The sequence below is a fragment of the Tamandua tetradactyla genome, chromosome 8 (genome assembly GCF_023851605.1).
Source record: "Tamandua tetradactyla isolate mTamTet1 chromosome 8, mTamTet1.pri, whole genome shotgun sequence".
Lineage (NCBI taxonomy): Eukaryota > Metazoa > Chordata > Mammalia > Pilosa > Myrmecophagidae > Tamandua > Tamandua tetradactyla.
In genome coordinates, this window is record NC_135334.1 from 74670506 (window position 1) to 74689071 (window position 18566).

General features: G+C 41.0%; 1 protein-coding gene across 6 annotated transcripts in view; it reads right to left on the reverse strand.

Annotated features, from left to right (window-relative positions):
* Positions 1 to 18566, reverse strand: part of NUP98 (nucleoporin 98 and 96 precursor) — a 195109-nt gene that overhangs the window by 106337 nt on the left and 70206 nt on the right. For all 6 annotated transcript variants that reach the window (XM_077113751.1, XM_077113750.1, XM_077113749.1 and 3 more), the window contains exon 14: positions 4849 to 5036. In XM_077113751.1, the coding sequence (XP_076969866.1) occupies positions 4849 to 5036 (188 nt within the window). The remainder of the gene's footprint in view (positions 1 to 4848; positions 5037 to 18566) is intronic.

An 18566-nucleotide genomic window follows, 5' to 3' on the forward strand; every position in this document is an offset into this window, starting at 1 on the left:
GAGTGAGATTAACCAGAAACAAAAGGACCAATACTGTATGGTCTCACTAATATGAACTAACATTAGTGAATGAATTTGGAGAATTTCAGCTAAGAACAGAAACCATCAGGAGACAGAAATACGCTAGATACTGGGTTATTGGAGCTGAAGGGATACAGATTGTATAAACAGGACTGATTGTAAAAATTCAGAAACTGATAGCACAATACTACCTAACTGTAATACAATAATGGTAGAACACGGAATGAAGCTGAATGTGAGAATGATAGAGGGAGGAGAGGGCTGGGGGCACAAACAAAATCAGAAGGAAAGTTAGATGATAAACACTGTGATGGTATAATCTAGGAATGCCTAGAGTGTACAATGATAGTGACTAAATGTACAAATTTAAAAATGTTTTTGCATGAGGAAGAACAAAGCAATGTAAATATTACAGTGTGTTGAAAATAGATGGTAATTCATGTTTTTAAACTCTAACTTATGTGTAAGACTAAAGTAAAAAATGTTTATTTGGTATAAAACCTGAAAAAAAAAAATCAAAAGTGTTTCTATATAGCAGCCAGGAACAACATGAAATGGAAATTAAAACAATGCCATTTACAATAGCACCCAAAAGAATAAAATATCCAGGAACAAATGTAACTAAGCATGTAAAAGACTTCTACACAGCAAAGTACAATACACTGGTGAAATAAAGAATACCTAATTAAACTACAATCCATGTGTATTGATTAGAAGACTTCTTTTTGTTAAGGTGTTTTGATAAACAGATTCAACACAATACAGTTAAAACTTCAGCAGCCTTTTCTTATTTTTTTGCAAAAAATGGAAAAGCAAACCATCAAATTCATATGGAAGGGCAAAGAGTCACAAACAGCCAAAATCACCTTGAAAAAGTATAAGGTAGGAGGATTCACATTTTCCAATTTCAAAACTTATTACAAAGCTACAGTAATTGTGCTGGTTTGAATCTACTGTGTACCCTAGAAAAGCCACATTCTTTAGTCCTCATTCAATATTGCTGGGTGGGATTCTTTTGATTGTTTCCATGGAGATGCAACCCTACCAACTGTAGGTGGTAACTTTAGATTAGATGGTTTCCATGGAGATGTGTCCCAACCCAGTCAAGGTGGGGTTGCTTACTGGCTTACATTTCCCCACTCTTGGGGTTTGTTCACATGAAATTTAACCATGCAGAGGATAAGCTAAACCTACTTAAAATTAGGCCCAAGAGTCACCCCCAAAAGAACCTCTTTTCTTGCTCAAATGTCGCATCTTTCTTTCAGCTAACACGACAAGCAAACTCACTGCCCTCCTCCTCTATGGGACATGACTCCTAAGGGTGTGGACCTTCCTGGCAAGGTGGGAGAGAAATCCTAGAATGAGCTGGGATTCAGCATCAAGGAACTGAGAAAACCTTCTCAACCAAAAGGGGGAAGAACGAAAATAAGACAAAATGAAGTGTCAACGGCTGAGAGATTTCAAACAGAGCTGAGAGGTTATCCTGGAGGTTATTCTTAAGCATTAAATAGATATCATCTTTTTAGTTAAGGTGTAATGGGAGGCTGGAGGGAAGTGTATGAAAATGTAGAGCTGTGTTCTGGTAGCCAGGTTTCTTGAAGATGACTATATAATGATATGTATAATGATACAGCTTTTGCATTATGACTCTGTGATTGTGAAAACCTTGTGTCTGAGGCTCCTTTTATCTACCTTATTGACAGACAAGTAAAGCACATGGATTAAAAATAAATAAATAAATAAAAAGATTCGCCTTAAATTAGACCCCAAAACCTCATAAATATCTGCCTTTGCTCTCCCATTCTGAGATGTTACTAAGACTCTGTCAGGTTTGTAATCTTCCATATGAAGTAACTTTGCTTTAAAAAAAGAAAAAAATAGGGAGCCATTTTGGTAAAAGCTTTAAAGCCACCAAAACTGACAGAGCCAACAGACAAAGCACCGTGGAAGCCACAGATCTCCCCATGTGCCTTTCCCGCTGAAAGGGAAAGCCCGAACATCATTGGACTTCTTCAACCAAGGTGTCTTTCCCTGGATGTCTTTGGACATTTGTATAGCATTGCTCTAATTTAGACATTTTCATGACCTTAGAATTATAAATTTGCAACTTAATAAATTCTCCTTTTAAAAGCTAAAACAATAAAAACAAAAAAATTAGGCTTAAGACTGGAGGGAATCGCCTGAAAACACAGAGCTGTGTTCCAGTAACCACGTTTCTTCAAGATGATTGTATACATCTTGTATACATACAGCTTTTGCAATATGACTGTGTGATTGTGAAAACCTTATGCTTCTTTTATCTACCTTATCGACAGATAAGTAAAACATATGGATTAAAACTAAATAAATAACAAGGGGAACGAATGTTAAAATAATTTGAGTAGATTGAAATGCTGGTGATCGGCGAAGGGGAGGGTAGGGGGTATGGAATGCACGCATTTTTTTCTTTTTATTTCTTTTTCCGGATTGATGCAAATGTTCTGAGAGGATCGTGGTGATGAATATACAACTATGTGATGATATCGTGTTACTGTTTATGTACCAAGAATAGAATGATCATATGGCAAGAATGTTTGTGTTTGTATGTTATGTTTAAAACAATAAAAAAAAAACTTTGCATCTGAACCAAAAAAAAATATTACACCTAAGAGTCACCCCCAGAGAACCTCTTTTGTTGCTCATATGTGGCCTCTCTCTTTCAGCCAACATGACAAGCAAACTCACTGCCCTCCCCCTCTCTACGTGGGACATGACTCCCAGAGGTCTAAACCTTCCTGGCAACGTGGGACAGAGATCCTAGAATCAGCTGGGACTCAGCATCAAGGGATTGAGAAAACTTTCTCCACTAAAAAGGGGAAGAGAGTAATAAGACAAAATAAAGCATCAATGACTGAGAAATTTCAAACAGAGTCGAGGAGTTATGTTGGAGGTTATTCTTACACATTCTATAGACACCACCTTTTTAGTTAATGTATACTGGAGAGGCTGGGGGGAATTGCCTGAAAATGTAGAGCTGTATTCCAGTAGCCACATTCCTGGAAGATGCCTGTATAATGACATAGCTTTCACAATGTGACAGTGATTGTGAAAACCTCATGTCTGATGCTCATTTTATCTATGGTATGGACAGATGAGTAAAACATGTGGATTAAAAATAAATAAATAATGGGGGGAACAAACGTTAAAATAAATTTAGAGGGAGTGGTAGGGGTATAGAAAAAAAATAGGGGGAACAAAAGCTAAAATATATCAGTTAGTTGTAAATACTAGCAGCCAATGAGAGGGAAGGGTAAGTAAGGGGTATTGTATGTATGAGTTCCTTTTTATTTCTTTTTCTGAATTGATACAAATGTTCATGGTGATAAATATACAACTATGTGATGATATTATGAGTTACTGATTACATACCAAGAATGTAATGATCATATGGTAAGAATGTTCACGCTATGTTTAAAAACAAAAAAAAGATTATTAAAGCAATGTTTATAGACCACAGAAATAGAAGGGAAAGAGAATATAGTACTAATAGCAATATGTATATCTCCCCACCACAATACCTCCTTTTGACATAGCACATACATAAATCCTTTGGAGAACTGCTGACATTGCCCTAAGAGCTGTTGGTCTGATGGCTGAATACATATCAAGCATTGTGCTAAATGCTGGGCATGTAGACATGAATTATACACAGTCCATGCCTTCAAAATAATCCAATTATATATATCCTAAGAAATATGCTTCAAAATAATCCAATTATATATATCTGAAGAAATATATAAAATTGGACTTTCCACCTATGGTGTAGAAGCAGCCTATCAAATTTTTAAGGAAAGAAAAGAAATTTTTTTTAGGGTCAGAGATGTAAATTCTAATCCCAGCTTTGCCACTTAAAACCTGTAAAACAAGGATGTAAAAATACCTTACTATTATGATTATAGAAGGGACTGAATGAAAGAATTATGTAAAGCATTTATTATAGTGTATGGTACGCAGTGAGCTGGCAGGAAGGTGCAATATTAACATTATTTTTTATATTAATGTTAACATCAGTAATGATCTTTCAAATGTCACTACATATTTAATGTTCTGTGTTTAATAATCTTAGACGTTTTCATATTTCTGAATTTTCATTAGCTCACAACCACTACTTCTGGCTGAAATACTCTTTCTTCAATAATGAGTAATAACCAGTAATAATAATAGTAAGAGCCTACCCTACCCCACCCACCTAAAAATCCACAACTTATCTCTTTTGTTGGTTAGAAAAGTGCTTGTTTAAAAATGCATGTGAACGTTTATCAATCTATTTAATTAATCAATCAAAATAGAATTTCAATCTCCTGGTGATAATGGTTACTAATCATCTATTTTCTATACTAGAGGGTATATTTACTTTATTTCATAATTTACATGTGCTTCTTTATCAAACACCCTTCTACATCTTTTCTATAATTTTTTTACCATGAAATCATTTTATTACTAGTTCTATATCTGTATCTAATTCCTCTGTGGGAATTAAAAATGAAGAAATATAGACTCTACTTGAACATTATAAGAAAAATGTCTTCTGCTTAAATAAGGTTATGCAAATACTAATTTCCCAAAATCAAAAACACGTGCATCTGTAATACTAGAAGCAAATTCATAACAATATTTTTGTTAACAATGGTCATTCCTAAGAATAATCATTTATATTATTCTCTGTGATGTTCTCTATTTCTCAAACTTAAAAAAAAGTGAAGTACATTACATCTACAGTACAGGTAAACCAATATATATTTTATATTAGTATTTTATATTTACTGTATGTTAGCAAAATAAACTCACTTTGGCATGAATGCTCCATTGGCTAAGGATGGTTCATCATCGTCCAGTCCATCAAAGAGATGTGACTTGGCTGTGCCTGTTGTTTGTAAAGCCTTCGGTCGAACTCTGGTGGCAGGACGGGGTGTCAGTTTATAATGAGTGGGTGTAGTGAGAGCCTTCTGGGCTGCTGGATTTGTTGGTTTCAATCTCTGAAAAACAAAAGTATTAGTGAAAGTTCTAGTCTAACTCAAAAGTATGGTATTGGTCTTACAACCAGACCACCAAAATGCAAACCTCAGATTTGCCACTCACCTGCTAGGTAACTCTTGGAACTTCATCAATCATGAAACAAAAATATTGACACTTTATGAACTTTTTATATATTTGATAGCTCATGGAAATGTTTTTATTTCTCTATAACTAATTTTTACTCATCTATCATGTCCCCACAGAAACTGATTAGCTTGACTTATTTTAAAATGCAATTGAGACTGGCTCCACATCCTAGCTCACCAAACGACTGCGGGAGCCGGTCCGGTCCGGTGCTCCCGCTTGGGGTCTGTCCCTCAGCGAACGGGGGGACTCGGGCAGTCGCGATCTGCTTTCGGTCCCGGGGGCTCGAAGGTGTGGAGGGCGCGCGACGCTCAAGGAAGAGTCGGGGGAACGAGTGGAGGTGCACATCGAACGTTTATTAGCGGAAGTACAGAGGTTTATATAGTGGTGAGGCGGATATGGGGGGGGCCAGGGGAGGCGCACTGCATGATTGGTGAGGAGGCTAAGGGTGGCAGCGAGGGATTGGGTGTGCTGAGAGCAGAAAGGTCCAATGGAATGGCTTGAATATGATGTTGCCAGGCAGAGGAATATGATGTTGCCAGGCAGAGAGCGAGAGGACGAAGGTTGGGCCAATCGGAGAGTGAGAAGACAGTGGTGCGATGTGAGGTCAGAAGTTGCTAGGTGGAGGGCCTGAGAGATGAGGCCGATATTACATCCGGCAATTCCTCCCTTTTTTATTTTAAAGGAGGGATAAGGTTAGAGGAGAAGTGGAGAAGAGAGGGCACGCTGCTAGGTATTGAGTGACCGGAGGGCTAGGCGGGTAGCAGGCTCCCTTGGAGTCTCGCGAAGGGCAATACCGACCCATACTCACGGACTTCCCCTGGGGACCCTCACTGGCTGGGTGATTAGGTCCCAGGGTGGGCAACACTGGCTAACCAGACCTGAGCTTGGCGGCGCTCCTCCAGGCAGGCGCTACCCCTCATTAACTGTAGGGTAGCAAGAGCGAGTAGTTGGGTTTTTTGCCGGTCGGCGGAAGCACGCCGGGCTAAACACACAATAATTAGGATAAGTAAAATTAGAAGAAAGAGTAGAATACTATAGAAAATTAGGTTTGAAGGTTGAAAGAGTGAGGAGAATTTTGCTGCTAACTCGGAGAGAATGGTGGTTGAGAGTTTAGGGATTGTGGTTTCTTGTAAGGTAAGAATGTTGGCTTGTAGTTGGTGGGTACGATTCCAGAAGGACTCGTTATAGGCAGTAAAGATCCACTCACGCAGGGTAAGGTGGGGTTGGGAGCGATTAACGGGGACTGGGGTAACACAGAGGCGGGAAAAGGGATAGCGTCCATCACATGTGGAAGAAGATAATTCGTAGAGCGCTTCGATATCTAAAGCCATTAAGTCGAGTTGCTGCTGTAGGTGGAAGATGGCACGGTGTTGTAGGAGGTTGATGGCGTCCTGGTCGCTGAGGGCGCGGGCGGCAGTTCGGGTGATGTTTTTGAGGACTGCCGCGGTGGTGGACGTTTGGGTGAGCGCGACGGCAGCTGTGGTGGCGGCGGCCAGGGACGCAATGAATGCAGCTGCAATGGCGGCAGAGATTCCAAAGTCCCGTTTGCTCATGTGGATTGAAAGGGTAGGGGTCGGAACAGGAAGGGAGAGCTGTGGGGCAACCCAGGTGGTGGCATTGACAGGAACCCAGAGTAGGCGGGGCTGTAGGACTAGGAAGGCGTAGGAGGTTTGCGCTGGGACCTGTGTGAAGGGGGGTCAGCATTTGGACACTCTTTGGCAAAATGGCCGGTCTCACCACACCTGAAACAGCCTGAGGTGAGAGACATGGCAGTGGCGATGGCTTGGGCTAGAGAGGAGGCGCTAGCATCAATGTTAGTACACGCTAGTACCCAGTCAGGTATCCCTTTTTCTTTTATTGGGATGATTGCTTGCCTACAAGCAGGGTTAGCTCCCTCAAAAATAAGCTCTTTGGCTAGCGCTGTTTGAGCTTGTTTGCCAGCTACTTTTCGTTCGCAGGTGTCGGTGACCCGCAAGACAAACGGGGCAAAATCTTCGTCTCGGCTCTGTGTGAGCTTAGTAAATTTTTCCAGCTTGGCAGTGGAGCATGTGCGGAAGGCTCGTAAAGCCACTTCCCTCAATTGGAGCCAAAAGCCTGCTGGGGCCTGTGCGTATTGAGCGGGGAGGATGAAGGGGCCTGTTCCGGTGAAGGCATCTGCCGGGAGGTTAACTCCGGAGGCTCAGTTGGTGAGAACTTGTTTTTCTGCTTCTGAGTGAAAGTGGGCCCGCCAGTCAATGTATTGACTGGGGGTGAGAATGGCTCGCACTAGCGAGATCCAGTCAAAAGGAGTACATAATTGTTGAGACAGATCTTCTAAAAGATGGGTGGCATATGGGCTGTTAAGGCCATCCTCTTTCACCGCCTTACGAAGGCGTTTGACCTCGTTGGGGTCGAAGGGATACCACGGGAGAGGGCGCTGTGGAGAGGGCTGAATGTTTATAGGGAAACAAGAAACCGGCGGTGGGGGTACGGATAGCGGCGGTGTAGGCAGGGATTGTGCGTGAGCGAAGGGATTGTTAGGGTTGAGAGGCTTGGGATAGGGATCCCATGCTGTGCTAGGGGAAGATCCCCAGGGGTTGGCGGTGTTTGCAACTGGCGCAGATGGAGGCTGAGGGGCTGGGTCAGTGGGTGTGGCAGTGTTATAAGATGGTGGACCGGGTGGGAAGGTGGCACCACAAAATGGCGGACAGGGAGGAGTGGAGGTGCAAAATGGCTGCTGGGCGTTTCCCTTAGCGGAGTTGGGAGGGGGGCATTTCCTGTCTACCGGTGGCGCTGAAAGAGGAAGTGGCGCCTCAGAAGGCGGGAGGGTGGGGTAAAGCCGAACAAAAGACTTCCTGTTTTTGGTTGGGGAAGAAGGCGGAAGTTCACCATCTTTGCCAGCCTCGAGGTTGCACAGTTTAGGGGGATCGAGTTCGAGGGCATTGTTGAGTTGCTCGACTAGAGACTCAGTGTCTGATTTGGAATCAGAATGAGTGTCTTCTGCGCTACACGGGTGCTGCACAGACATGGCCTCCCATGAGGTGCTGCCGGACGGGGGCCGCGAGCCTTGAAGGCAGGAGCGGATGGTAATCAGCGTGGGCAAAAGGCCGGGGGGAAAACGTTTGCCCTCATGCTCCATGGCTAGTGTGACTCGATCGATTAGTCGATCATAGGTACCGGTGTCCCAGAGGGGGCTTGTGGTGAGCCACGGGTTAAAGGGCAGTAGAAGGTCCCAATAAACCTGAAGCTGGTGGACGGAGACCTTATACTTATGAGTATCTAGGAGGGCTGCTAATGCTTGGACTTGGGGTACTTGGCATGCTGTAAGGCAGTTGCCCATGCTCTTTTGTAGGAAGAAAAATTAACAGGGTAATGCACACCACAATGCACAGAAATGATGCGGCAAGCAAAACTCTTTCAAACCTATTCCAGTTTCTTGGGGCAATTTCTGCCAGTATTATGGCAAAAACTAGGGCTATAGAAAAAACTAATAATAGCGAGTAGATCATGTGGTGTTAGAGACGGGGTGAAGACAGGGTAAGGCTGCTAGGTTGCTATTTGGGGCCGGTCGCCGGGAATTAAGTGTGGCGAGCGGCAAGAAAGAGAAAACGGGGCTGATACGGCGCTGGGGCCGAAACGGCGGGGGCCCTTACCTTGCGAGCGAGGAGTACGAGGCGTACGGGGCTGAAGAGAAGACGCGCGGTGGGGAGGTCCCTGTTCGGGCGCCAACTGCGGGAGCCGGTCCGGTCCGGTGCTCCCGCTTGGGGTCTGTCCCTCAGCGAACGGGGGGACTCGGGCAGTCGCGATCTGCTTTTGGCCCGGGGGCTCGAAGGTGTGGAGGGCGCACGACACTCAAGGAAGAGTCACGGGAACGAGTGGAGGTGCACATCGAACGTTTATTAGCGGAAGTACAGAGGTTTATATAGTGGTGAGGCGGAAATGGGGGGGGCCAGGGGAGGCGCGCTGCGTGATTGGTGAGGAGGCTAAGGGTGGCAGCGAGGGATTGGGTGTGCTGAGAACAGAAAGGTCCAATGGAATGGCTTGAAAATGATGTTGCCAGGCAGAGGAATATGATGTTGCCAGGCAGAGAGCGAGAGGATGAAGGTTGGGCCAATCGGAGAGTGAGAAGACAGTGGTGCGATGTGAGGTCAGAAGTTGCTAGGTGGAGGGCCTGAGAGATGAGGCCGATATTACATCCGGCAAACGACCACCCTGCACCTCACAGCCAAGGTTTCAACAGACCACACCAAAATGCCATCTGTAATTGAACATGCCATAGAAACTATGATGTTTACATGTTTCACAAATGTGCTGACAATTTAATAAAGGTGGACCTGAGAGCATTCATGGAAAGGAATTCCCCAGATTTTTAGAAAATCAAAAAGACTCTCTGGCTGTGGACAAAATAATGAAGAATCTAGACCAGTGCTGAGATGGCAAGGTGGACTTTCAGAGCTTCTTTTTGCTAATTGTTGGGCAAACAATTGCAGGTAATGACTATTTAGCAGTACACATGAAGCAGAAGCGAAAGTAGTAGGCAGAGTTGTAGAATTAATTTCCCAAACTCTCATAAGAATTATCCCAAGAGTCGCTTAAGGAATCTCCACACAGGTTCCCTCTGCATAAGTATTCCAAAACAGATCATCAGGTCCTTAGAAAATGTTTAAATAAAAGCCAACTTCCATTTGACAAGTAGTGGAAGAAAAGTCAATTAAATGCCAGATATTATTTGCAAATTCTTGCCCTCAATAAACTAATTTCTTTTTAATGAAAAAAAAATGCAGTTGAGATACTGCATTTGAAAAGCATTTATAAATTAAAATGTCTCAATATAATATATTAATAAACTTATCCAGTCTCTTCATACAACAAATGAGAACTCAGCCTGTAGGAGTTTTCCTTTCTAAAACAAAAATGACGATGTTTATATTCCTTTTAAGAAAATATGACACCAAAACAATTTCAAGTCATACAAAATAGTTTTTAACTAAACCAAAAATCTTAAGCCTCAAAAATACGCTAGTACTTTCAAAGTGGTTAAAACAGGAAATTTTGAGTTACAGATGAAACTACAATAAAAACAATTTAACTGAAAAACCGATAGACTCAGCCATTGATTATTCAATTTCTACGCGGTCCAAATCATTCTGAAAAAATATATATTTGCTTGCAGATATTCATCATTCAGTAAACATTAATAACTGTCATGAGCCAAACACTAAGAGCTGGGAATAAAAATATTTCAGATGATTTTCTCTGGTTTTTAAAGATATCATAAGTCAGTGGAGGAGACAACTAATTAAATTAATGTATCAGGTTGATTTAGATGGCACCTCTACTATGTTTCTATAGCATCTTCAGGATATTATATATTTTGCTAAACAACATATATGAAATTATATAACTACTTCAAATAAAGTCTAGCATATAAGGCCAGTTACAGTTTATCCTTAAACTAGTTCTGTAACCTCATCTATGACCACTCTTCCTAGCACAGTCTATTAACTTCAGTAACTCTGAACTATTCAAATCATTTTTGTGATCTTTCAGTTCTGTGCTTTGGCTTCGAATGTCTTGACCAAGAACCTAACAACTCAACTCTGCAGGTAAACTCACTGCACTCCCCACTATGTGGGACATGACTCCCAGGGGCATAAATCTCCCCGGCAACGTGGGACCTGATTCACAGAGATGAGCCTGGCATTGGCATCGTAGGATTGAGAAAGATATCTTGATCAAAAGAGGGAACATAAATGAAAGAAAACAAGGTTTCACCTGCTAAGAGATTTCCAAAAGAGTCGAAAAGTCATTCCGGACATTATTCTTAAGCAATATATAGTTCATTTTAACAAGCTAAATGCATGGTGCCCAGAACAGGAATGAGGCCTTGTAATTCTGTATGGCCTAAAGTAATATCCACAGATACATCCCAGACTACGGAGGGCTGATAATTAAAAAGTACTGGGAGAACTGGTGGCAGAGAAGTTTGATAGCTGAAGTAACCACTAGAGCAAGAGCAACTTTTTAAATGAACTGTATAATCTATGTTTCTATTAAAATACAATATATCAGCAAAAAACAAAGTACTGGTAGAGTCCCTTGTGGGACTGAAGAGAAAATACGAAATTATTAAAATTCCCTATCTGTGAAACCCCTGGTACCCTCTCTAACATTAGACACTCCCAAGAAAATAGGCCAAGCCCTTGATTTTGAGACTTGCCTGACAAAACTCATTGCTGTAGCAGAGAAGCTAAGACTACTTAAAATTATGTCTAGGAGGCCCACGCCCCGCAGCAGCCGGCCAGCCCGCCCTCCTCTTCCTTCTTCCGCCTCCTGCTCCGGCGGCTCTCCAACCACCACCGTGCCCTCTTCCGCCTTCACCGGCTCCTCCGCCACTGGCCTCGACAGCCTTGCCACCCTCACCTTTCCTCCTCCAGAACAGTTACTGGGGGAGTGGAGACAATACAGAGCAGCTCCCGGAGTGACGATGGAGATCAAAGGGACGGCGTACCCCATACTGGAACGGCTGACTGTCTGGGAGAACCAGCTCCGGTGAGATCACCGAGGGGCGCGGGCTTTCCCGGGCGGGACAGCAAGCGGCAGGAGTCCCTCCCTTCCTCCTTCCCATGTCAGCTGGTAGAATTGGGCAAGCGGTCCTCTTCGGCCGCGGCGGCTGGCGCCCCCACCATGCGAGGCCCCCCGGACCAACTGAGAGAGTTGGGTCGGAAATCCCCAGACTGCGGAGAACGGTGACTGGGGGGTCCCTTCCAAACACGTGATTCCCCGGTCCGGCCGGGAACAGTGCACTCTCCCGGGCTGCGACAGCTGGCGCCCTCCCGCCACGTTTGGCGCCCTGGGGCCGACTATGAAATTCGGTCGGGCGCTCTCCCATGCTGCGGCGGCCGGCAACCCACCCCGCGTTCGGACCCCCAGGTCGGCTGGCACTCTTCCAAGACGCTTCGGCTGCCGAACCACCCCTGCGGCGAGAGTTTTCCAGAGTTAAAGGACCCACAGGAACTTTCACTGGTGGAACCCGTAGACAAACCTGTGCCACGAGCGCCACCTACTGGGCAGGATAAGAAAAACAGAACCCAGAGATTTCACAGAAAAATCTTTCAACCTGTGGGGTCCAACACCCAGGGAAATCTGACTAAATGCCCAGACGCCAGCAGAAGATAACGGATCACGCTCAGAAAATTGAAAATATGGCCCAGTCAAAGGAACAAACCAATAGTTCAAATGAGATACAGGAGCTGAGACAACTAATGCTGAATATACGAACAGAAATGGAAAACCTCTTCAAAAACGAAATCGATACATTGAGGGAGGACATGAAGACATGGGCTGATCAAAAAGAAGAAATAGAAAAATTGAAAAAATAAATCACAGAGCTTATGGAAGTGAAGGATAAAGTAGAAAAAACGGAAAAAACAATGGATACCTACAATGATAGATTTAAAGAGACAGAAGATAGAATTAGTGATTTGGAGGATGGAACATCTGAATTCCAAAAAGAAACAGAAACTATCCGGAAAAGAATGGAAAAATTTGAACAGGGTATCACGGAACTCAAGGACAATGTGAACCGCACAAATATACGTGTTGTGGGTGTTCCAGAAGGAGAAGAGAAGGGAAAAGGAGGAGAAAAACTAATGGAAGAAATTATCACTGAAAATTTCCCAACTCTTATGTAAGACCTAAAATTACAGATCCAAGAAGTGCAGCGTACCCCAAAGAGATTAGACCCAAACAGGCGTTCCCCAAGACACTTACTAGTTAGAATGTCAGAGGTCAAAGAGAAAGAGAGGATCTTGAAAGCAGCGAGAGAGAAGCAATCCATCACAAACAAGGGAAACCCAATAAGACTATGTGTAGATTTCTCAGCAGAAACCATGGAAGCGAGAAGACAGTGGGATGATATATTTAAGTTACTAAAAGAGAAAAACTGACAACCAAGACTCCTATACCCAGCAAAATTGTCCTTCAAAAATGACGGAGAAATTAAAACATTCTCAGACAAAAAGTCACTGAGAGAATTTGTGACGAAGAGACCAGCTCTGCAAGAAATACTAAAGGGAGCACTAGAGTCAGATACGAAAAGACCGAAGAGAGAGGTATGGAGAAGAGTGTAGAAAGAAGGAAAGTCAGATATGATATATATAATAAAAAGGCAAAATGGTAGAGGAAAATATTATCCAAACAGTAATAACTCTAAATGTTAATGGACTGAATTCCCCAATCAAAAGACATAGATTGGCAGAATGGATTAAAAAACAGGATCCTTCTATATGCTGTCTACAGGAAACACATCTTAGACCCAAAGATAAACATAGGTTGAAAGTGAAAGGTTGGGAAAAGATATTTCATGCAAATAACAACCAGAAAGAGCAGGAGTGGCTATACTAATATCCAACAAATTAGACTTCAAATGTAAAACAGTTAAAAGAGACAAAGAAGGACACTACATACTAATAAAAGGAACAATTAAACAAGAAGACATAACAATCATAAATATTTACGCACCGAACCAGAATGCCCCAAAATACGTGAGGAATACACTGCAAACACTGAAAAGGGAAATAGACTCATATACCATAATAGTTGGAGACTTCAATTCACCACTCTCATCAATGGACAGAACATCTAGACAGAGGATCAATAAAGAAATAGAGAATATGAATATTACTATAAATGACCTAGACTTAACAGACATTTATAGGACATTACATCCCACAACAGCGGGATACACCTTTTTCTCAAGTGCTCATGGATCATTCTCAAAGATAGACCATATGCTGGGTCACAAAGCAAGTCTTAACAAATTTAAAAAGATTGAAATCATACACAACACTTTCTCGGATCATAAAGGAATGAAGTTGGAAATCAATAATAGGCAGAGTGCCAGAAAATTCACAAATACATGGAGGCTCAACAACACACTCTTAAACAACCAGTGGGTCAAAGAAGAAATTGCAAGAGAAATTAGTAAATACCTCGAGGCGAATGAAAATGAAAACACAACATATCAAAACTTATGGGACGCAGCAAAGGCAGTGCTAAGAGGGAAATTTATTGACCTAAATGCCTTTATCAGAAAAGAAGAAAAGGCAAAAATGCAGGAATTAACTGTCCACTTGGAAGACCTGGAGAAAGAACAGCAAACTAATCCCAAAGCAAGCAAAAGGAAAGAAATAACAAAGATTAGAGCAGAAATAAATGAAATTGAAAACATGAAAACAATAGAGAAAATCAGTAAGACCAGAAGTTGGTTCTATGAGAAAATCAATAAGATTGATGGGCCCTTAGCAAGACTGACAAAAAGAAGAGAGAGGATGCAAATAAATAAGATCGGAAATGGAAGAGGAGACATAACTACTGACCTCACAGAAATAAAGGAGGTAATAACAGGATACTATGAACAACTTTACGCTAATAAATACAACAATTTAGAGGAAATGGATGGGTTCCTGGAAAGACATGAACAACCAACTTTGACTCAAGAAGAAATAGATGACCTCAACAAACCAATCATAAGTAAAGAGATTGAATCAGTCATTCAAAAGCTCCCTAAAAAGAAAAGTCCAGGACCAGACGGCTTCACATGTGAATTCTACCAAACATTCCATAAAGAATTAGTACCAACTCTCCTCAAACTGTTCAAAAAAATCGAAGCGGAGGGAAAACTACCTAATTCATTCTATGAAGCCAACATCACCCTCATACCAAAACCAGGCAAAGATATTACAAAAAAAGAAAACTACAGACCAATCTCTCTAATGAATATAGATGCAAAAATCCTCAATAATATTCTAGCAAATCGTATTCAACAACACATTAAAAGAATTATACATCATGACCAAGTAGGATTCATCCCAGGTATGCAAGGATGGTTCAACATAAGAAAATCAATTAATGTAATACACCACATCAACAAATCAAAGCAGAAAAATCCCATGATCATCTCAATTGCTGCAGAGAAGGCATTTGACAAGATTCAACATCCTTTCCTGTTGAAAACACTTCAAAAGATAGGAATACAAGGGAACCTCCTTAAAATGATAGAGGGAATATATGAAAAACCCACAGCTTATATCATCCTCAATGGGGAAAAATTGAAAACTTTCCCCCTAAGATCAGGAACAAGACAAGGATGTCCACTATCACCACTATTATCCAACATTGTGTTGGAAGTTCTAGCCAAAGCAATTAGACAAGAAAAAGAAATACAAGGCATCAAAATTGGAAAGGAAGAAGTAAAACTATCACTGTTTGCAGACGATATGATACTATACGTAGAAATCCCAGAAAAATCCACAACAAAATTACTAGAGCTAATAAATGAGTACAGCAAAGTAGCAGGCTACAAGATCAACATTCAAAAATCTGTAGCTTTTCTATACACTAGTAATGAACAAGCTGCCGGGAAATCAAGAAACGAATCCCATTGACAATCGCAACTAAAAGAATAAAATACCTAGGAATAAATTTAACCAAAGAGACAAAAAACCTATATAAAGAAAAGTACAAAAAACTGCTAAAAGAAATCAAAGAAGACCGAAATAGATGGAAGGGCATACCGAGTTCATGGATTGGAAGACTAAATATAGTTAAGATGTCAATCCTACCTAAACTGATTTACAGATTCAATGCAATACCAATCAAAATCCCAACAACTTATTTTTCAGAATTAGAAAAACCAATAAGCAAATTTATCTGGAAGGGCAGGTTGCCCCGAATTGCTAAAAACATCTTGAGGAAAAAAAACGAAGCTGGAGGTCTCGCGATGCCGGACTTTAAGGTATATTATGAAGCCACAGTGGTCAAAACAGCATGGTATTGGCATAAAGATAGATATATTGACCAATGGAATCGAATAGAGTGCTCAGATATAGACCCTCTCATCTATGGACATTTGATCTTTGATAAGGCAGTCAAGCCAACTCACCTGGGACAGAACAGTCTCTTCAATAAATGGTGCCTACAGAACTGGATATCCATATGTAAAGGAATGAAAGAAGACCCGTATCTCACACCTTATACAAAACTTAACTCAAAATGGATCAAAGATCCAAACATTAGGTCTAAGACCATAAAACAGTTAGAGGAAAATGTAGGGAGATATCTTATGAATCTTACAACTGGAGGCGGTTTTATGGACCTTAAACCTAAAGCAAGAGCACTGAAGAAAGAAAGAAATAAATGGGAGCTCCTCAAAATTAAACACTTCTGTGCATCAAAGAACTTCATCAAGAAAATAGAAAGACAGCCTACACAATGGGAGATAATATTTGGAAATGATATATCAGATAAAGGTCTAGTATCCAGAATTTATAAAGAGATTGTTCAACTCAACAACAAAGACAGCCAACCCAATTACAAAATGGGAAAAAGACTTGAACAGACACCTACCAGAAGAGGAAATACGGATGGCCAAGAGGCACATGAAGAGATGCTCAATATCCCTGGCCATTTGAGAAATGCAAATCAAAACCACAATGAGATATCATCTCACACCCACCAGAATGGCCATTATCAACAAAATAGAAAATGACAAGTGCTGGAGAGGATGCGGAGAAAGAGGCACACTTATCCACTGTTGGTGGGAATGTCAAATGGTGCAACCACTGTGGAAGGCAGTTTGGCGGTTCCTCAAAAAGCTGAATATAGAATTGCCATACGACCCAGCAATACCATTGCTAGGTATCTACTCAAAGGACTTAAGGGAAAAGACACAAACGGACATTTGCACACCAATGTTTACAGCAGCGTTATTTACAATTGCAAAGAGATGGAAACAGCCAAAATGTCCATCAACAGAAGAATGGCTAAACAAACTGTGGTATACACATACGATGGAATATTATGCAGCTTTAAGACAAGATAAAGTTATGAAGCATGCAATAACATGGATGGACCTAGAGAATATTATGCTGAGTGAGTCCAGCCAAAAACTAAAGGACAAATACTGTATGGTCCCACTGATGTGAACGGACATTCGAGAATAAACTTGAAATATGTTATTGGTAACAGAGACCAGCAGGAGTTAGAAACAGGGTAAGATAATGGGTAATTGAAGCTGAAGGGATACAGACTGTGCAACAGGACTAGATACAAAAACTCAAAAATGGACAGCACGATAATACCTAATTGTAAAGTAATCATGTTAAAACACTGAATGAAGCTGCATCTGAGTTGTAGGGTTTTTTTTTTTTTTACTATTATTACTACTTTTATTTCTTTTCTCTATATTAACATTTTATATCTTTTTCTGTTGTGTTGCTAGTTCCTCTAAACCGATGCAAATGTACTAAGAAACGATGATCGTGCATCTATGTGATGATTTAAGAATTATTGATTGCATATGTAGAATGGTATGATTTCTAAATGTTGGGTTAATTTCTTTTTTCCGTTAATTAAAAAAAAAAAAAAAAGAGAGAAGGGATAATTGGAGATGAAGGGATACAGACTGTACAACGGGACTGGATATAAAAACTCAGAAATGGACAGCACAATACTACCCAATTGTAATGCAATTATGTTAAAACACTGAATGAAGCTGCATGTGAGGTATAGGTTTTTTGTTTTTTCTTTCTATTATTGTTTTAATTCTTATTCTTTTGCCTTTGTATTTTTTTTTTCTAAATCGATGCAAATATACTAAGAAATGATGAATATGCAACTATGTGATATTAAGAATTACTGATTGTACATGTAGAATGGAATAATTTCTAATTGTTTTGTTAATTCTTTTTTTAATTAATAAAAAAAAGAATTACTGAGTGCATATGTAGAATGGTATGATTTCTAAATGTGTTAATTTCTTTTTTTTTTCTTCTTCTTTCCGTTAATAAAAAAAAAAAATTATGTCTAGGAGTTGCTTTCAGGAAACCTCTTTTGTTGCTCAGATGTAACCTCTTTCTCTCTGAGCTCAACTATGCAAGGAAAATTATTCCCCTCCCTCCTATGTGAAACAGGACAGCAAAGGGTGAAAGTCTGGGATGTGATTCCCAGGGATGAGCCTGAACTTGGCCCTGGCATCATAGGATTGACAATGACTTCCTGACCAAAAGGGGGAAAAGAAATGTAACAAAATAGGGTATGAGTAGCTAAGAGAGTTCAAATGGAGTTGAGAGGCTATTCTGGAAGCTACTGTTATGCAAGCTTCAGTTAGATATCACTCATTGCCATGGTTTCCCAAATACCAACTAAAATCATTCCTATAACACTTAAGAACATCTAGGGTTCTGAGATGCCACAAAAGTCTCATGTACTAAGTTTACTTTCTGCAACCTATAACCTTCAGAGTTACTAGGACACATATGCCTTAAAACCCAGAGGGGCCAGCCTCTGCAAGACTATCAATTCCATCATCCTATCCTATACTGTCGATAACCCTTTTAACATGATAAAGTTAAAATGCGCAT